This window comes from Tarenaya hassleriana, unplaced genomic scaffold (genome assembly GCF_000463585.1).
Source record: "Tarenaya hassleriana unplaced genomic scaffold, ASM46358v1 Cleome14, whole genome shotgun sequence".
Taxonomy (NCBI): domain Eukaryota; kingdom Viridiplantae; phylum Streptophyta; class Magnoliopsida; order Brassicales; family Cleomaceae; genus Tarenaya; species Tarenaya hassleriana.
Window position 1 is genome coordinate 2,713,923 of NW_010964598.1, and position 20,768 is coordinate 2,734,690.

Genomic DNA, 20,768 nt, shown 5'->3' on the forward strand with positions numbered 1-20,768 from the left:
GCATCAAAAGTTTGATGAGGTGATATTAGCTAACGGGTTTAGTCTGAATCAATCAGACAAATGCGTATATAGCAAGTTTGAAGAGAATGGTCATGGGGTTATTATTTGCTTATACGTGGATGACATGCTCATATTCGGTACGGAATTAGAGCAAGTCAAGAAAACAAAAGATTTCTTGTCATCGAAGTTTTCGATGAAAGATCTAGGAGAAGCAGATGTTATCCTTGGAATTAGGATAATGAGAGATCACGGTACGATTTCACTATCTCAATCACACTATATTGAGAAAGTGTTAAAACGTTTTGATCTCTACGATAGTACTCCAGTTTCTACACCGATGGATTGTAATGCTAAATTAGTAGCAAACAAAGGGGAACCAGTGTCTCAACTTGAATATGCTAGTGTCATTGGATGTTTAATGTATGTTATGACTAGTACTAGACCCGACATAGCATACACGGTTAGTAAGTTGAGTAGGTACACTAGTAACCCGAGCGTACATCATTGGCATGCTGTACGGAGAGTATTTCGATACTTGAAGCATACCATAAATCACGGTCTTCGCTACACGGGTCAACCTTCGGTGTTAGAAGGATATACGGATGCGAGTTGGAACTCTAGTGAAGAGGATCATGCCTCGGTGAGTGGTTGGTTGTACCTACTAGGTGGAGCTGCGATTTTTTGGGCCTCCAAGAAACAAACTTGCATTTCGGATTCGACGATGGCGTCAGAATTCATTGTCTTAGCTTCTGCGGGAAAAGAAGCAGAATGGCTAAGGAATCTGGTATTTGAGATACCATTATGGCCTAAACCGGTATCGCCTATCACAATACATTGTGATAGCGCATCGACTTTGGCTAAGGCATATAGCCATGTGTATAATGGAAAGTCTAGACATATTGGTTTACGACATAGCTATGTGAATGGTCTTATAAAAGACGGGGCCATAGTGGTGGATTTTGTGCGTACAAAACAAAACTTGGATGATGCTCTTACCAAGAGTTTGTCGAAGGACATGCTGCACAAAATGACTATAGGGATGGGTCTTGGGCCTATTGATTAAATCACAATTAGAGGAATCTCAACTCAACGTCTAATACAACGTTAGATCTTGAGTTCAATGAGTTAAATCCTCTAATATGTGGTTGTAGATGCTTAGAAGTAAATCATCCCGAGGTAAGCATATTGGTTTGCAACGTAAAGAGGTTGTTTTATACTTAATGAATTCTTTGACAAAGTGCTTTGTTGCAGAGCACGATTTGAAAGAATTCACCTATGCGAGCATGAAGTGTGGCCGCTTCAAGATGTTGGTGGCTCGACATCTATGTGCTTGTGAAGGGGATATGGACACGTGGCCGATATAGTGTCAAGATATACAAGGAAATCTATTGATTCTGTGTGTGTGTATACTTGGTAGCTCAACAGGATTACGTAGGTTCAATCGTTATCGACACCTACGGAATTCGAGTCTATTGTTGTATATTACACTAAGTGGAAGTTCAATCATAAAGACACTTTCATTTATGCGCAGAATTGTGAAGATGAATGATTAATTGCTTGATTGTCCATTGCATATTTTACTCTAAAATGATGGAGGATTGTTGTAATTTTAGAGTAAATGAATGGGGTTTAATAATAATCTCTCAAGAGATTCATAGTTATATGTATTACGAATATGGTGGAGGAGTTAAATGTTCGTAAATGATATAATATGGATCGGTGAAACACATATGTGTTTGGCAGTAAAGTTGTTCGGTTCGGGGTGAGATATACCTCAACCCGAGTGAAGTAGAACTCAGTCTACATGACGAAAACGAAATTTCCTCTACAGAAATGTAACACGGACCTGTTGATTTTCTGAGGAAAAACTCGTGTTGCACAGAAATTTGACACGGCCCGTATCAGGTGGAACTCGATCTGAGTCAAAAGTCTGTGAGAAGTACTTCGTGTTGTGTCAAGTGTAACTCGGACCATGTCAGTTATATACGAACTGATGCGATTCTTCGCGTAATAACTGCAGATTTTGCAACTTTTGATGATGTTCTTTAGTATTTATATACTAAAGACGTCTGAATAAGTTGGGTACGAGATTAATTCGATTTTTGAGAGATTTTGAGAGCACTTTCGGAAGTTTCTTGCAAAAACTCTCGGAAAGCTTTTGTTCATCTTCTTTTTCACGTTTCCTTGTCTGTGCGTTCTTGAACGAGCAATTCTAGAATATATTTATCTTCATTGTATCTCAGAATCGTATTCCGGTAGTCCTTGCTTGTAACGGACGAAATAACGGTTTTAGAAAAGTGTCTACACGCCTTGAAGAGATATCAGGTCCCTCGGTTCGATTTCATTCTCGTTTTTCCGTTGATTTCCTCCAGATTGATTAACATCACATGGTCACAGATAGAGAAGGGTATATATTGAAGTAAAAATAGAAAATGAAGATATTTTTCATATAATGTCAGCTAGTTCAAATCAATTATATTAAAATTTATACCCAATTAAACTGTCATTTTTAGTCAATTTATGTTGGTTGTGGTACACACAATGTACTAGAGCTTTGTGTTTTACGAAATAAATATTTTAGTGGTTTAGCCGCTTGATTGAAATAAGAAGAAAAAAGGGGAGAAAATGTATCATTAATAAAAGATCAGTCCAATATTTTTAAAAAGTCAAAAGCGAAATAAAAAAATGTGGTCCATCAATTCTTAACTCGACAAACAAACATTTCATTGGATTTTTCTAATGAGAAAAATATATAGATGAGATGATGGGCATATTTATTTACCTCACACATGTTGAAAGAATTAGATAATAATTTGAAACTCAAATTTTCAATGATTCATAGCGCCTTCAAGGTTATGAACTCCATGATATCATTTGCGAGGTGTTAGTGAAATTAAGACAATAAAACAAGAAATTAATAGAAACAGAATACCTAATGAAATGTACCATGATTTGTGCAATAATATGTTGTGTATTATTTACGATTCGAATGAATTTAAATATACAATGTATTTTTTTCAATACAATTCCTAATATAAAACACACTGATATCTAAATTTTATATGAATTGAAACTCTTCATATTTTCTAATAAAATGCATGCAACCTTATTTCAAAGGATGATTTCGTTTCTATGATTGGATCACTTGAAAATGGCTTCAAGATTATGTTTTGCCTCTCATTTGATAAAACACAAAAATAGATCGAGGGTCGAACAACGAATTCGACACAACAATTAATGCTTGCTTTTTCAAGACATAACTCGAAACGATTAAAAAAAACGACATGCAGTGATGACCATACCCTAACTGATTTTCCCATGCACGCACGTAGCGTGTTAAGACACGATAATCAAGCATATCGACGATCACTTCTTCCCTAAGATGACGTGTCGTCCGTACCAACAAATCATATACGAACATTATCAACCTATTGATAGTTCAACCGGTGAAACGGGTGCGTAAAATGTTTGTTCCGCTCCGAGTTTGAAAATCAAGTTTGGGAAGGGAGCGTATATTCCAAATCACCTAATTGGCTTTCGGTCACGGGATTAGTCTGGACCTTGATCCAGAATACCCGATTGCCGAAAAAAAAGACATTATCAGACGTTCCACTCGAAATGATTCGCTCGAAAATGGATGTTTTTTGCAAGATTGTTTGAGTTTTTTTTTTGGGATCCGTAAAAAAACATAGACTCGCGAGCCAGTTCATGACGATTTGAGTTCAGACAAGTTACAGACCGAACACGTGAGCTCAATCCTAATTAACCCTAAATCTAATGTTTTTCTCCATCTATATTCACAATTTATACCCTTCATTATTTTATTTTGATAAACTGAAACGACAATGAATTTCGTAACTTTATGCTATAGGAAGATATTATTATTAGAATATTATCATTAATATGATTACGATTTACCCTAGATATTATGCCTAGAATATTCTATTGTATTTTGCTATATATTATGATGTATTCTTCCAATTATCAATAATAGAAGAACATTTCCTATATATGCTTTTATTTTGATATTTTCGTTAGCATTTTTATAGTTTTATTTTTGTTCGATTCTACTTTCTCTTTATGTGTTATATTTGTATTTGATTTGGAATATGAATTTTTTTTTTGTTGCATCCAAATACAATTCAAGGACGAAAATATTTTGGAAATGAGTTGGTGAGTCAATTTCCTTTGGTTAAACTGGTTTGTATCATATTTATTTTGGCTGTTTGGTCTTACATCCCACAAGATTCTTATTACAAAGTTTATCTGATGATTTCTTGGATTAACAAAGATCATGGGGTTAGCTGGCATGAAGATTCCCGCTTCCCCCAATAATTGTTTCATTAATTAAGCTGGAGATTACGACTAATATATTTCATTAGTCGTTTTTCCACAAGTACTTGCCTCATCAAGGTGCATTACATCACTCTTGAATGTCTTTAGTTAAGGTCTCTTTCCTCCAACTACCGGTTTATAGGGGTGGACGCGGGTTTTCGGGTATGCGGTTTCACCGGTATTCGAAATGCGGGTATTCTTAAGTAACGAAGACGGGTGTGATAAAGCCGAATATCAGAACCGCAGATTCGGGTTCGGATTTTTTTGAATGGCGACGAGTTACTCGCGGGTACCCGAATATTAATAAAATGATATTTATATCCTCAACATTTTAATATGTAATTATAGTAATATTTAAATATAATTTTAAATAAAATTACCACAATACCTCAAAGTCAACAAAAATCAATGGTTTTTCATAGATTTTGACAGGTTCAGCTATCCTCGGGTTTTTTAGTTTAACGACGGGTATACGAATCGCGGGTATCCAGACTTCACGAAAACGAAAATGAAATAATTATTTTCTAAAATCCGCGAAGACGGAAACCCGGATACCTCTAAAAATCAGGGTACGTGACCCGTGCCCACGCCTATCAGTTTGTGTTACTCTCTCTCTATCTCTCTCAACCTTGAATCAATAAACATTAGAAGATATCGATTTCCACCATTAGATTTGGGATTGATGGGTCCACAACCATCCGAATGTGCTAGTTCAAGACGGGCGTTCAAGACGGGCGTGATGCTCTCGATCCTTTGATGTTCTTCCATAACACAGATCGTTAGGAGTTGCGATCTTCGATAGTTCGAACACCATATCCTTCAGAAGAAGCAATCTAGCGCTTTGAAGTTTAAATATCCATATCGATTGACTCATTGAAGATCAACCTCAACGTAAACATCATCCATCCTTTGGATATATATATATATATATTGTCGCCGACTGACTTTGTACATTCCAACGAGATTCTTCCGGACTCTAATGAGTTACAGCTCCAACTGGGTCGGAGTCTTGGGTTTGCCTCACTACAACACGTTCGACCATGGGAGCTTACAGGTCCATCGGTGGTCGGAAGGACTTTGCTTTAGACTCAAGGGGTGAAGTGTATTCTTTAGAAACTTATGGGGTAGAATTTTAATAAACTTGCCGGGTTCGGCCTTTTGCTCTCCTGCTCTCCGAGACCGAAATGTGTACGGAACACCCAAAGTATTAGCGACCGCTGGAGAACGAACGACAACCTCCCAAATCGCCGGGGGGGGGGGGCATTTCGCTAAGAACTTATAACTATCCGGATTCAAGAAAAACGATTTGGTAATTGAAGAATAATCGAACCGAAAGCCAAGAAATTTGGTCTAGTTGACGGGCCAATGTAATTCCAAGTTGATATTGATTCAAGAATCACGGGAAAAACGGAATTATTATTATTATTATTATTATTTATAATAGTTCGGCGTAAAAATCTTAGCAAGTTTGGTGTTGAGCAGAAAGAGTTGAATAGATCAATTTTTTGGAATCTTCATATGATATAACACTTCTGTCGATGTGATTCCGACTCTTGCTTTGAAACATCTAAAAACAGAGCAACGGAAGGGAAAAAAACCTCAATCCTCAATCTTCGGAGAGAAGAGAAGCTCTTTGCGGGTTTGAGAGAAGAAGTTGCTGCATGTCCCGTGGAAGGACGTCAAACACTGCCTTCAAATCCTTCCTCAGTTTCCGGCATCTCTCCCCTGCTCCCGAGCCTTCTCCTCCATATTCCTCCAGCTGCAATCGAAACAGTTTTTTTTTTGTGTTCTTGTCTCTCATGACAATGGATCTCACTTGTCACCAAAAAAAAAAAACACACTCCTGTTTTACCTTCATTTCCTCGTTAAGGTACTTTTCAATGGCGTTGAAGGAATCCACGGCTTCCAATTCATTCATTTTAGACGTGAGGTGCATCATATCGGTCTTCATTCTGGCCATCCTCCATAGCCGATTCTGTTCTTGCTCTGCAACAGCTCGTCGTCTTTGGAACCATGGCATAAAGTTGGGCCCTCTTAGAAACCGCCTACAAGGGAACCAACACTTTCAAGAATTTTCCTGTAACCATACTCCGAGAACTCATTCGAAACCAAAATATTTCAGAAGAAATCTCGAGTGTGTGAAGACAACAAAGGAAAAGAGTAAGTTACCTATACAAGTCTAACCAGTTGGACTTCATCCGCTTCGACATGAACCTCCCCACTCCTCTTGCAAATATATTAGAGAGGAATTCATCGCCACTGAAGGATGGAAGGGGAGGAGGAGAAACGTAGGGAGAAGATCCATCAGAAGGGGCATTCACCTGAAAATATGGACCAAAAGGTGCCAAGAAATTCGTTGTTAATTCCAAGAAATGTCGGCGCAATATGTCGTTATTAACCACCGACATCGACTCCTCAACCCTTGGAGACATCCCGGCATCAATAAGTCTATTCAAAACTGAAGTATCGGGTTTGGTTATTGGAGAGTAGGTGGTCCAGACAGCTTCCTTGTGTTCTGTCATGAGGCATAAGGGTCCATCTCGTCTAAGTCTCACGGCGTTTAATAGACTGGAAGGAGAAAATTTTCGCAAGGAAAGCTGTTGAACGCCTAGCCCTTCAGCCCTGCCCGGAATTCTACCGGTCGACCTACTAGTGAGGGAAATACGATTAGGGTTTGGAGCCGGGGTTCCAACTGAGACAATGTGAGGGATATTCCGAAGAGCTTTTAGGAAAAAGAGGTTCGTGACACCCAAAACCATTGGTGGGAAGGCATCCCCTTCTCGAAGTGAATTCAGTTGAGCAAATGCCGGATCGTGGATAGTGAAATATGGTCTGAAGTCGATGCTACAGAAGAGGGGAGCAACCAAACTCACGAGACTAGCAACTGCCTCGGAACATTGAGGAGGCGTTGGAGCTATAATGAGAATGGGTTCGCCTATAAGTAGCAATTCCCATAAGGTCCATAATTGCAACAAAAGCCCCCGATAGATGCCGAAAATATCTGAGTCATGGAAAAGACCTTGAGGAATTGACTGATTTGTAGGAAGTAATGGAGCCATGGAAGAAGCAGACTCCTCATACAAAATCCCATTTTCCATCGGCAAACTGTGAGCAGGTGGTAAGTTCACCTTAAGCATTGCATTACCGATGGGCAGCTCCATTAGCTTACCCGGCACAGGAGCAGGCCACACAGAAATGTAACCGGCAATATGTTCAATAGCCTTCTTTCCGACATCAAAATACAAAGGACCAACGATTTGAAGCAAAGGCCTAAACACACTCGAGTAAGGAGTATGGGACAATATCACCACAGACTTCTGTTCCCCACCCCGCTTCAATCTTTCATCATGCCTCTGCCTATTAAATACATAACCGTATAAGTACTCAGAACCATTACCGCTCTCTCCCTCTTGAGTGTTCCTTTTCCGCTTACGAAACCGGAAGAAGAAAATGCAGTCATGTATGCTTGCACGGTTATGATTTTGTGAGACAGAATCCGGAAACGAGTTGAAAGATACCTCAATTTCCTCTTCTTGAGAGAGGGAGTCAGGTGGATAACATTCTTCTAAGAGCTGGCCCTGCTCCAGATCAAACCTAATGATGCAGAATGCATGAACCCATCCTTTCAAGGACTCGTGGTCGGGCCTTGTGCTCAGCTCCGGCTTCACAGAAAACGATGGAGATTGACTCATTTCACAGGAAACCGAGAAACTCTCCTACCCATCAATCAAAAACTCTTCCAGTTACATTTTCATGATGGCTTGTTGTGTTTGTTGAGCTCATACCACTGAATCCCGGAAAATAATTCCCAGCAAAGTTCATCGAAGAACTTGCAGGGCCTGAATTAAATCCCTAAGAAAGAAATCGAAATGTCAATTCCAGCTAATTAGCACACAACAGATGCAAAACATCTTACCAACCATTTCCTTAGCAAGTATTCGGCAGAAACAAAGAAACCCAGATGGATTTTCTATTCTTTATGATAGAACAAGCTAGAACTACAAGGAAATCCAGAAAAAAAAATACCGCCTCTTTCCCATATATTTTCTCGGTAACCAAACAGAAAGACTGTAACTTTGAACAGGATCTGGCAATAGGAGCACATGAACTCACCTCAATGGCAATACCCAGATGGAATTTTCGCGTAAACAATTCTCGATCTGTGAGAATCCGCCACTCGATATGGCCAAGGTTCGAATATCAGAGGAAATTTCCGAAACGGAAACCTCTGATCTCTTTGAAGAGATGCCGGAGGGATCCCTGATGGATTTCGGTTGAATCAGGAAGTGTTTCCGAATCGCTGCGATAATTCATGAACTATTCGGTAAGCATGTTGGTTTTTTTTAAATATCATTACACACACTCCTTTTCATCACAAAATAAAAAAATATATATAAATAAAATTGTTGGCCTAGAAAAAGGAAAGAATTATTTGAAATCTTATTTTTTTGTTCCTATTTCAAAACAGACAGCCTTGTGGGAAGGAAAAAAATCCAACAAGTGCATTATCTTTGTAGTAATTTGAGCCCCGTTATGAATAAAATACGGGCGTTTAAAAAAAGAACCCTAGGAAAAATATGGATAAAAATAAGAATTTTAATTATACATGATGTACATTATATAGTATATAAAACAAAATTTTAACCATCATAGCCTTTTTGAAGGAAAAAAAAACACATATACCTCTACCTTGTAGGAGGAAACTAATTTAATTTGCTATTGATCCTTAAAATATAGTTATTGCAATTTAATCATTAATAATTATAAAAAAATTGTCCGAATTAAATTGAAAAGTCAGAATTCAATTCTGATTATTCGTGATAGACAAATATTTTAATAAAAATACAATAGAATTTGTAATGGTAGATGAGAGGGAAACTATCAGAAATACTTTATTTTTTTTTTCTATTTTACTCGCTTCATCCGTGCCGATTGTGCGGATCTGTTCGATCGTACAACTCAAATCAATGTTTTGAGTATTATTATTGCTACATAAAAAAAAGCTTAGTCCAACTCCTTTACAAGTATAACGCTAGATATATATGAACGAGAGCATACATACACATGTACATATAAGAGGGAAGTGAATGTGATGTGAATTACGAAATATACAAAGCTAACTGTAAGAAGAGGTTTTTGCCTGTTGCTGCTACAATTTCCTTGAAGTGCGTGAAATTATATATATATATACATATACACAGAGGACTTCTGTTGGGCCTATACCAAAACTATACTTTTTATCCTATTTTCGAGAAGAGCATATGGCATCATAGTGATGCACAGATTAGAGATTCATCAGAAAACGTGAAGGAGACACGAGTAAGAGGAGTGTATAACCTCTATATATATATATATATATATATATATCCTACGTCAAACATCATATACAGGCAGCCGTTCCTCCGCAGCTACACGGCAGATTGGACATTTCTTACACTTGTCTGAACAGTTTCTGCAACGGGACAGAGAAACGGCGACCAAAAAAAAAAAACATGAGCAGAGCGTTGAGAAAACGTAACCACAGCAACTCAGTTCATCAAGATAAGCAATGCTGACAGCTCCATTTACTCTCCCCATCTCAAGTTTTGCAGGTTACGAGTAAAGTATTGCACTAGGGGTTGAATGAATGGACTGTTTTGGAGTTTTTATAAAGAAGCTTTCTCTATGGTTATTTGCCCTTGAACTAAGTTGCTATGCTTAATGACTGGAATGGAAGAATGGCAACAGGTTAGTCTGATTTCTAAATGTTACCAATACTACTAGCTTGAGAGAAGGTAAATGCATAGACAGATAATACCTGCAGAGGACACGGTGCCTACATGGAAGCAGTACAACGCTGATTTCTGCCTCAAAACATACTCTGCATAGCACTTTCTCCTGAACGGTTCACCAAAACATGATAAGCCAATAGAAAGTTAGAACCAAAAGGAAAAAAAAAAAACCTCAATAAAAAGAAAACACATTCTTCAGCACTTGACCAAAAAAAAAACGGGAAAAAGATGCAAACATTACATTTTGCAGCCTTTCATATTCCTGGTGATTTCTGTTTGCTCACCAAGTGCTGCTTGAAGTCTCCACACCTAATTAGAGCAAATGAGGCAAAAGGAACAAGTCTTAGCAAGAATATAACTAGAGGACGGAGGACTGAACAACAAAGAAATCTGGCAATTGAAATGTAATATCAAAGAAAAAGTATAATAAACACTAAACAGTATTGAGTTCGAAATAAAAGTAAAGAATAAGGGCAAGAGAACTGAAAATTACCTCCTCAGCAAGATCTTTCTTAGGCATTTTCTTCACTATCTCAGGTGAATGGCCGCAGAAGGTATTGTAACTGCATGCCAAATATATCATTAAGCCTTCAGCAGGATCAATAATGGAAAACACACTGTTACTATGTTTCACTTCAGCTTGAATATACGGAACTAGATCTGCAGAACAAATACTGATTGATACATTGACAGAACACAGTAATGAACCAGCCCGGCCTTTTCCATTCGTAATATTCAAAGTACCAGGGAAACCCATTCACGAAGAAGTTAGGTAGGGTAGGGACCAACAATATTTAACATCAGTTTTATGATTACGAAAAGAGCTTGTGACTCCTGGCTATATCAGGGATAAAAAAATGTCGATCTCCATCAGATCAAGTCTACAATTCCATTTTGCCCCATACCCTCTAACCTGAGCTGCATTTTTGTAAGATCTCTATGATTACATAGAGACAAGACAACACAAAGTAACTTACCAGGAAATTTCTCCGACAATTGCAACCCTAAGTCAGCACTAAATGAATGAGGGGGTCATTCACTTTCATCGAACACACAGTGAGAGGAACCCAGTTAGAATGATTAACAAAATTATAGTGATAAGTAGATTCTCAAGAGGGATGGTATCTGATAAGTAGCTCAACAATTTAATTAGCTAAACCGCAGGTTGTGACTCTTAATCTCCTCAAAAGACAGAACTACATCTCCTGTTTTTTTCTTTTGCAGCTCTAGTCTCACTAGCTTTTCCTTATCGAGAAGTTGGCAAAAATATGCTTAGATATAACACTAGTCAATGCCGTGCATCTTTTAGAATTATCACAAGTGACAGTTTTGGTTTAAGTAATGTAACAAAATGCAGATAGGCTCACTAAGTTATCAGCTCTCATACACAAGCACAATGGGTAGTCATAGATGTGGGCGAAGAAAAATATTACTTAACGAACAAAGATTGAAAGAATGCACAATAATGCAAAGAATATTTGTATTTCATTCCTCTATTGGTTAACCATATAGAAGGATTTAAGAATACTAACCCAGAATCATGATCAAAGTACAGCCGAGCCTGTTCCTCACGGTTTCCATCATCGATTGACCACCAACCTAATAGCCTGATCAGATAGAGAAACATATGCAAGGTTACTCCTCGCGTTTTATTTTCCAAGTAACTCAGTGACTGCAATTGAGTTATTGGATGATTTTGCCTCCAAAACTGTTTTTTGTACTAAACCCAGAAGAAAAGGCAATAAAGCAATTATCACCTAGAACCATGGTGCAAGAAACCCAAGCAATCATGTGCTCTAGATGAAAATCTGAAATACAATCCTGAACCAGCTTCACCCCGAAGTAGGAGAATAACTTTCTCAATTAGTTTAGATGCAGCAAATAGGACACCAGCACCTTGCAACAGGAAAAGTGGACAGAACAGGACCGGAAGAGGTATATACTTAGCACCTTGAGGTGTCCCCTGAAAATAAAAAGCACTATAGCATTTTTAGTAACGTCCAAACACTGGGATTGTAAATTAGAGCGATGTATTTTGTACCTCTAAATGCATGCAAAGGAGAACTTGAAACACAATGAGGGGAATCTTCAAAATATGGCCAAAAATATCTTGAGGGCCACAAATTCTATCGTGGTGTATATCCTCTTCTGAAGCAGCCACAAGGCCACTGTTCCAATCAAGATATCTGATAGCGGTAGAAGATGACCCGGTTTCTCGGATACGTGGGATTCTATGGATTACTGGATTGGACCATTTTGTACATACGAGAAAAGCAAAGCACTCAGCAATTCTGCAGGCAAAAGGAAGAACACAATTACTTCCTCATAATTTCCAAACTTCAGAAGGACAGGCACCTCCAGAGAAAAAAGACAAGACAAAGCATACCCAAAATTTATGAATAAATCCCACCATCTCAGAGCAGGTACATCACCTGCATGATTCAAAAGGAAAAAAAAAATGATAGCTCAGTGAGCCGTTGAAATGGAACCACATCAATGACATCCCAAAACTAACAGATAAAACCCTCTTGGGATGCCAAGGTGTCTTCTGTCTTCATCTCCAAAAGAAAACCATCATAAAGGCATGATAGAGGATAGTTACAATATTAAGGTATGAAATATACAGAACACCGCAATGGATACAACAAAATCTAGAATAAGGAGTAATAACAGATGCAAATGAATGAAATGAACGAATGACATCACGTGACAAACTAACAAAATGAGTGAAGCTTGCTAGCAATTGTTCCGTTCAAGTACAGCAACTAAAACCCGTGAAAGGAATGTGGTCCATGAGCAATATGGTTTTAAGCTATAAACATCACACTCTCGGCATAGTCAATGACACAAAAGGAATAAGCTATTCCTCGCCATACCCAGGTGAGATAAATTAAAAGAAAAAAAATGTATATGCATACAAGAGGAGACTCCTACAAGGAGATTAATCAAACATGATATTATGATAAGAAACATGTAAGACATCATAGCTTTCCAGTTTCAGAAACTATCTTTGGCTTATTCCATGTTTGAAGATGCGTAATTCCTTGGTGTATCCCAACCATTTTATAGTTCTACCCTCATGCAATTAGATTCATGATTTTGTACAATACAAGCCACATTTACAATGTTTTCTACTGGATGTCTCCCTGTTTTCATTTCTTGAGGAAATTTTCCAATTATTATGGACAGTAGATTGAACAAGGTTCTGCAGCAAACATGATTTTCAATTCCAACTCGATTCCAAGATGTCTTATATAAAGTAATATACTCCACTTACATTCAAACAGTAATTTCATCAAACTTCAAGAGCCAAAATATTACCAGAAAGCTTAAGGAGAGTAAAGACTGTGGCAGCCACCAAGAACACCATGGAAATCGCAACCCAGAGATGCTGCAGACAGGAAACAAAAGCCCATCGGAAACATTTATTTTGAATACTAGCAGCTCCCAACCACCAACTATAATAAAACAAAATAAAATAAAAGTTCTGTACCATTAAATATACAAAATTTTGCAACAAGAACCAAAGAACACCATGTGCATGTAGTGTTATCACAGCATAAACAATGAATCAAATTGGAATACATAAATAATGAGATGGCAACTCAAAGCAATAAAATTCTAGGGATGATGTTCAACTATTCACATAACCGAGAATCTCAATCCATAGTTGCGTTAACTTAAAAAATGTAAATGATTTGTCGTGTACTCTTGACAGATGGATCATACCTTCGAACAACATGCAACCTAAGCAAGTCACAAACTTGGCTATCCAACTAGCTACTGAAAATCCATATAGCCCAATCATAATCTTAGTCTTGTGATTTCCTAGCAGCGTCCAGAAATCACAATAAAGTTCATATTATTGTGTTATAATAATATAAAGTACTTAACAACGTTTAACTGCATACATCATTTTCTAGAAAAATGATTTATGGACCATGCATAAAGTAAAATAAAGTATATCATCCGCCATACAAATGCCAGGATTACAAAATCAAATTTTATAGCTAGCACATGCTAAAAAGCTGCACACATCAGGCTCACCTAAAAGCACGTACATACCCTTCAACAGAGAAGAAAGCAAGTCCTGCTGGGCAATACTAGCTTAGCTAAATGTTGGTTTTACATACGCTTAATAGTATAAAAAAACAAGCAGACTCTCAGAAGACTGTGTGCTTACCATTGAACCCCTACTACTTCACTCCATCATCTAAGTACAGCCTTAAATATTCCCATTCAAACAAATAAGATCCTTTCAAAATGATTCTTACGTAATTCTTGTTTTATCCGTCTTACCAAGTGGAATACAAATAAAAATTATGAATTTCAATCAAATAAAATGTAAAGGTAAACTAGAAACGGAAACACAAATTAGGAATTTGGGAATGAAATAGGACAAGGAGCCCACCCACAAAACGGTAAACCAATTCCCACAAAAAATACATTCAGCCATTAAAGCAACCAACATAACAAGTACAACTGGTGAACTTACTGGGAGTGCATCCCATATTGCTTCATCATTCATGTTGTCATCATCTCCAGGCATCAAAGCCTTACACATTCTAGGACAAAACGCAGAGTAGTTAAGAGGTACTGAAAAAAGTAGACGAAAGCCTTAAAAGCAATTCTGGGAACGTTCAAAACTAAAGAAACACCACTTATTGTTTACTAAAAGAGTCCCCACCCAACCAGAAACCAAATCCTAGTCATGAGCTCCATATACATTTCGAATATCCTGGTAGATCCATGTGTCCGTCCATGGGGTCATTTACTATTGTGATCATAGATGCATGATCAAACTTTTAGAAAGCTTGCATCTAGGCGCCCACAAAATGAATAATCACAAATCACTAATTCATATAGAACCTGCATGCCAAGTCCTACCAACCTCTTCTCTACACATGCATAAGACAGTACCAACAACTACCCTCTTCATTACATTGTTCATACTTGAAACTAAACCTCCCATTTAAGCTTCTTTTCGCAATTCCACATGTACTCAGGCTCGCTATACCACAGAACAAATGTAATTACACCCCACGCGCAAGGCTTTAGAAAAACTAAAGGAATGAAACAGTTAGATGATATACATTCAATGTCTAAATACCTGAAATTGTCCACCAGTATAGTTACTTCAAATGCCAACAGCGGGAGGAAAACAATCTTCAAGCTCACGGCTGGCAACCCATGTACTATATTTGACATAGAAGAGGGCTTGGATTAAAAAAGCGCGCTTTTTTTGCGCCTGAGGCGCAGATGCGCAGAAGCGATTGCAAAATCGCATCATGTGACAAAATTGAGGCGGTTTCCATAAAGCGGCAGTAAAGCACGCTTTTCTGCGACTCCGCTTGAGGCGTGTGGCGACCGCCTCTTGGACAGAGTACAAAAAAGAAATAAAAATGGCAGAGTTGTGCAGTTCTTTCGAAAGAGATGGTAGAAGATGAACAGTACAGACTTCAATACACAATTAACTCCTCCTAAATGTATAGTCAGAGTTATTAAAAATTAAAAAAAATGGTCAAATCATGAGAACAAATAAAAAAGGGTGATGGAATCGAGAAACTCAAAAAACCTAAAAGCAAGTACGACTAAGTAGAAAGCTTCAAAAATTTACATATATATTAACTATAATTATTTAAATATATAGTTTTTATAAAATCATTTATAAATATATATCAGTTATAACATTTTCGATGTATTTCAACTTTAGTTGATTATGATTAATTTTATATTTTTTATTTTTAAATAATAATATAGTTTATATTGATATAGATTAATGCAATATATAATCATTTTTTTGTGTATTACATACATATAAATCTATACTATAGAAATTATATTTATAATATATACATTATATTGAAAAAATAAAGAATTATTTATATATACGTAAGTATAAATATATACTATGCATATTAAACAATATGATTTATAATATATATGTTATATATTGATACGAAAATGATTTATGTGCCTCACATCCGTGAGGCGCGCGCCTTCGCCTTGCGCCTCGCGCCTCGGTTTTTTAGACCTTTGGCGCCTTGGGACGCCTCGCGCTTTTTTAAACCAAGGAAGAGGGCATAATGAACATTAAAATGAGAGGAAACAAAAGCACCCATACAACATTCAGAGACTCATCACAAACACAGCAGACTCAAAAACTCATAGTGTTATTTCCTATCCATTTATATTATCAGAGAAAAAAACAATATAAGCTTTGAGAGTCCCATCCATATTTTTTTCCCTGGGGGTTTCAGCAATAAAAGAGATTACAAGAGCTATCAAATATCCTCAATCAATCCCCTAAATTATAAAACATTCAGTAGGTGCCAGTTATATACCATATACACTCTCGAGGTATACACAGAGCAGCAGTTCAAATGCTACAAGCAATGGTGTCGCCACAATAGCATGGCATGGAGCCCACTGTACACCAAAAAGAATAATTATGTGCTGGAATTTCATAACTATCACGAGATGGTTAGTTATGTACCAAATACCAGTATATATAGTTACCATTTACAGCAAGAATCATAAGAAGAAGTTGAGTAATTGTGCTAAAGACGGTAAACAAAAGCTAATAAACATACATGACGGTTACGTGGAGCTGTTGGAGCAGGAAGCGAGAATCTTCCCCTTGCAACAACAGCATGGAATGCCCAAAGAGGGAGAAATATCACCCTGCATAACCAAGTCAGGAAAACATGTCAGCTTTTCGCAAAAGCACATAAACCATCCAGCCATATACCAGAATGCTACCGCTGACCCCATTCAGAGGAAACGCATAGCTCAACAGATGTGCAAACCCGACCTCAAACAAAAAGAAAGCTCAGAGAACCTGAAAACCTATGAGCAGAGCACAACAGAAATTCGCAGCAAAACAAGAAATTCTCCAACGAGTCCGTCCAGGTAACACCAAAACCGTATTGCTGTCATCTTTTAACCTTTGAATCTGATCACGTAAATAGTAAGGAACAGAATTCCTGATTATCTAATATATGCATATTATAGAGCTCCATATGCCAATCTTCTTCGAAACTCGGCCCTCGGGGCATGTACATAACCTGGCAGGTCACTCTACCCTAGTAGTAGCATGTCGTCTACATCCTTGGGTAGTTCTACATGAATGGTACACATAAATTCCCAAAAAAAGAAAAAACAGTAAACTGAATCTTAGTTGTTCTACACAACACTGATTAATGCAAAAAAAGACATTATCTATAATAATTAGAAATTATTAGCCTAATATTCATTACTATACGAACATTAATCCCCAATAGGTACAGGGGTTAAAACACTTTAGGGACAAAAAAAACCTAATTTTCAATATGCTCTCAGAAAAAACGAAGCATAGAACAGCAGATCCCAAATGCGAGCAAAACCTGACACTTCTCTGATTGCACTTCTCCGAATAGCTACGCTTAAGAACCCCAAAGGGGGAAAAGCATCCCATTACCAAACCCCAAATTCGGATTCCATGAATGAGACGCATAGAAGATTGGGGGAAACTCGGAACCCCAAAAAGAATTTCGACCCATGCCCTCAGAAATCGCACAGGAATGAAAAAAAATTAAGTCGCGAACGGGAGATAGAGGACTCACCACCAAGAGTAAGAGACGCTGTGATCGAGCTTCAGCACCAACAAGAGCGTGAAACAGAAGAGCAAGCTGTGAGCCGACAAGGCCTGTACGGACTTCAACACTCTCCGACAACTCATCCTCTTTCTCTCTCTATGCGTATCTACAGAAGAAGGGTTTCGAATTCTCGCCTTGTTTGCATCTCTCCGAGAAACTGCTTTTCTTCGCTGTCGCTAAATACGATAGGTTAGAGAATACGCCATTCGAGAATCGTGCCCCCGCTGCTCCTCCGTCCTTCCCTTTATTCAACCTTTTTTTCCTTTAATTTTATTGATTAACTATTTATTATTCTTCAATATTTTTTTAAAGAAGAATTTCGTTTTAACTAATTCTAAAAAAACGCGTCTCTTTCTCTCTCTAACGCTCAAAAGCTTTGTTTGCACGCCAAAGTTTAGCGCGCTCCACGTCATCTCCAGAATACAATTAATTATAATTAACTTTAGAACTTTGAATGGAAACCATGTCCAATTTTTTTTTGTCATAATTTCTTTTTTTTAGCAGGATAGTTTTTCGGATATTCGATCCGACTATATCTATCCTAAGTCCAAAAATAATCTTTAGTAATCCGACGACAGAGGCCCTAAAAGCTATACCTTCCTAACCGAGAAATTAATCTCTTCTTTTCTATCAGCATATTTTCTTCTAAAAAATTTTTATATATTGGTGATCCATAAAAAAAAAAATCGTTTCGTTGCAAAGCCGATGTAAATGTTTTATATAAATAGAAAAAAAGGGGTTAAACCCAATTACATTCTTTTTAATCTTAGAGAAAATCTTTGGAATATTCACTTTTTTTGTTAAATTGTCAATAATGATATGCACTTGTTAATGACATTCCTCGAGTGAAAAAGCAGTTTCATGTCTGTGTTAAAAGTTCCATCGCTTTCGATAAATCAATTTGAAGTTTAGTAAAACTTTTTCACAAATATTACAATATCCAACGTATATTCAGATAGAGTTGATATATGTATTCATCATTTTTACGTCTAATTTTTTATTATTCAAAGTTATATTGATTAGGAATTAAGATAAAAAGTAAAACATTACTTGAATTTAGAATTTTGATTCGTATGATTTTGAATCACAAAATAATAATTTAATAATAAATTTAAATTTAAAATATATATCACTATGAAACATATTTCTTATTTGATCATATGCTAATTAAGATAGCTTTTTAATTAACTAAACTAAATTAAATAAGTTAATTGGGGCCACATGGGTTTTCTGAGCTAAACCTAACCCATTAAATTATTGTTGTTGGGTGGATTCAGCCTAACCCACTAATTTATTCACCCATTTGGTTTGGGTTTAAATGGTTTGGACAATCTAACTTGTCATCTCTAGCTTTCGATAAATCAATTTGAAGTTTAGTAAAACTTCTTGCAATCATTTTTTGAATTCTTTCAAAGAACATTTGAAACACCAAAGAAAGAGTTTTTGATATGGAGAATCTCAGTGTGTTAAATTAAATTACACAAACATAAACTCATGTTTTTGTACCAAATTGAGCAGAAAACAATGAAATATGTGATAAAATTGTCCCTCGCGAATTCGAATGAAAAATGAGAAGTTGGATGTCAAGCTGAATTTTTTTGTGTTATATCTTACTCTTGGTCTGAAACCAAAAATCCTTTTTTAAAAAGTTTTTCATCTTTTCATATTGGGATTTGGAAATTGGTACTGATGAAATCCGCTAAAGTGAAAGAGAAACTGAAGGCCGACCATGAACAAGATGTGGGAGATGTGAAAGAGCTTTGCCTCTTATGTTATGTAAAGAGATATTAGATACAGTCTTTCACTTAATGCTACATATGTGTATCCATAAAGAACATACAGAGAGGATATGTCAAACACCACGCTGTGTTCCCTCTTCCCTCTGTCATATTTCTCCGTGGCGGATTGTGACAAAGTCCCAAGGGAATCGAGTCGCTTGACCGGTGGGTGGATGTTTTGGTCAGATCGAGCTGAAGATTGAAGCAAATGCCAACCAGATTCCTGTCTGAGAGGCTTGTTGATGGAGGGCAACTCTTAAAATACGTACTTCTCGATCCCTTACTTAGATCTCAAAGGCTCATTACTTACATCATTGCCGCTAACACATTTTGGGGGTTTTACATTAAACGATTGTAAGCACCAATGCCTAGAAACCCAACCAGGAGAGCAAGAACGAACGACGGGTTTGGTGGATAACTATGCCGAGATACCTCCGCTTTCCATGTTATCTTGGCGAGACCTTTCTCCACGGTATTCCCGAGTCCCGACTATGAATAAAATGACATTTGTATCTTTCATAGTTTAATCTATTTGCAACAATATTTAAATATTCTTTCAAGTAAAATTACCAAAATACTCCTGAAATCAACAAATATAAATTTTTTCAAGATTTTGATGGATTTAAATATCCATGGATAATTGAGTTTAGTGATAGGTACCCGCACTTCACAAAAACGAAATCGGGATAATATTTTCGTGAAGAAGAAGAAAAAGACAGATAACTCCAAAAAAAAATCAGGGTACTTGACTCGTGTACACTCTTTGACAGATATATTAGAATTCACCTCATTGATACGAGGTGTGAATTCATCCATTCTCTCGGTCAACGATGACACCCTACATATATTTGATCAGTGTTGATTTCATGGATTGAAGGATCTAAGGAGTTGAATATGTGACATGGATAGATTTGAAACAAAACACACACATTAGGTAAGATTTTCTCTAGCGGATTTGTGTAAACTTAGATACGCCTCTGTCAAACACATAATTCTTGCATTATCTCTCTATTCCTGCTTGATGAATAAGAACGAGGAGGGTTATCGGCTAAGATGTTTCTTTCTTCTGTCAGCAGAAGCTCTTGAAACTGTACCATTGTTTATAGCTAAGCTTATAGATTGAGTTAGTCCATAAAATCCAATTAAATCCAATAAATTTATTTACTTTAATTAAATCAATTGCTTTTGTGAATAGACATGTGATAAAATCAAATATATATTTGTGAATCGATTCGATTTTATTTAGA

General features: G+C 37.0%; 2 protein-coding genes across 3 annotated transcripts; both read right to left on the reverse strand.

Moving 5' to 3' along the window:
- Window positions 1–5,809: 5,809 nt before the first annotated feature.
- Window positions 5,810–8,694, reverse strand: LOC104808292 (protein DENND6A). Its single transcript, XM_010533958.2, has 4 exons — window positions 8,449–8,694; window positions 6,505–8,187; window positions 6,188–6,380; window positions 5,810–6,094 (listed from the first exon to the last, which is right to left on the reverse strand). Exons 2-4 carry the CDS (start codon window positions 8,025–8,027, stop codon window positions 5,942–5,944), a joined length of 1,869 nt encoding a protein of 622 aa, XP_010532260.1. The 5' UTR covers window positions 8,028–8,187; window positions 8,449–8,694; the 3' UTR covers window positions 5,810–5,941.
- A 605-nt stretch (window positions 8,695–9,299) lies between these two features.
- LOC104808291 lies at window positions 9,300–18,012 on the reverse strand. Of its 2 annotated transcripts, XM_019201955.1 has the most exons (14): window positions 17,711–18,012; window positions 16,700–16,790; window positions 16,451–16,535; window positions 15,217–15,301; window positions 14,602–14,671; window positions 13,428–13,497; window positions 12,493–12,538; window positions 12,148–12,397; window positions 11,864–12,069; window positions 11,639–11,713; window positions 10,600–10,669; window positions 10,348–10,415; window positions 10,133–10,212; window positions 9,300–9,787 (listed from the first exon to the last, which is right to left on the reverse strand). In XM_019201955.1, the coding sequence occupies exons 1-14, from the start codon at window positions 17,824–17,826 to the stop codon at window positions 9,744–9,746; spliced, it is 1,356 nt and encodes a 451-aa protein (XP_019057500.1). In that variant the 5' UTR covers window positions 17,827–18,012; the 3' UTR covers window positions 9,300–9,743. The 2 variants fall into 2 exon arrangements, 1 of the variants encoding a protein (XP_019057500.1); XR_002023970.1 differs by lacking the exons at window positions 9,300–9,787; window positions 10,133–10,212; window positions 10,348–10,415 and adding an exon at window positions 11,084–11,145.
- Between the last annotated feature and the right edge of the window lie 2,756 nt (window positions 18,013–20,768).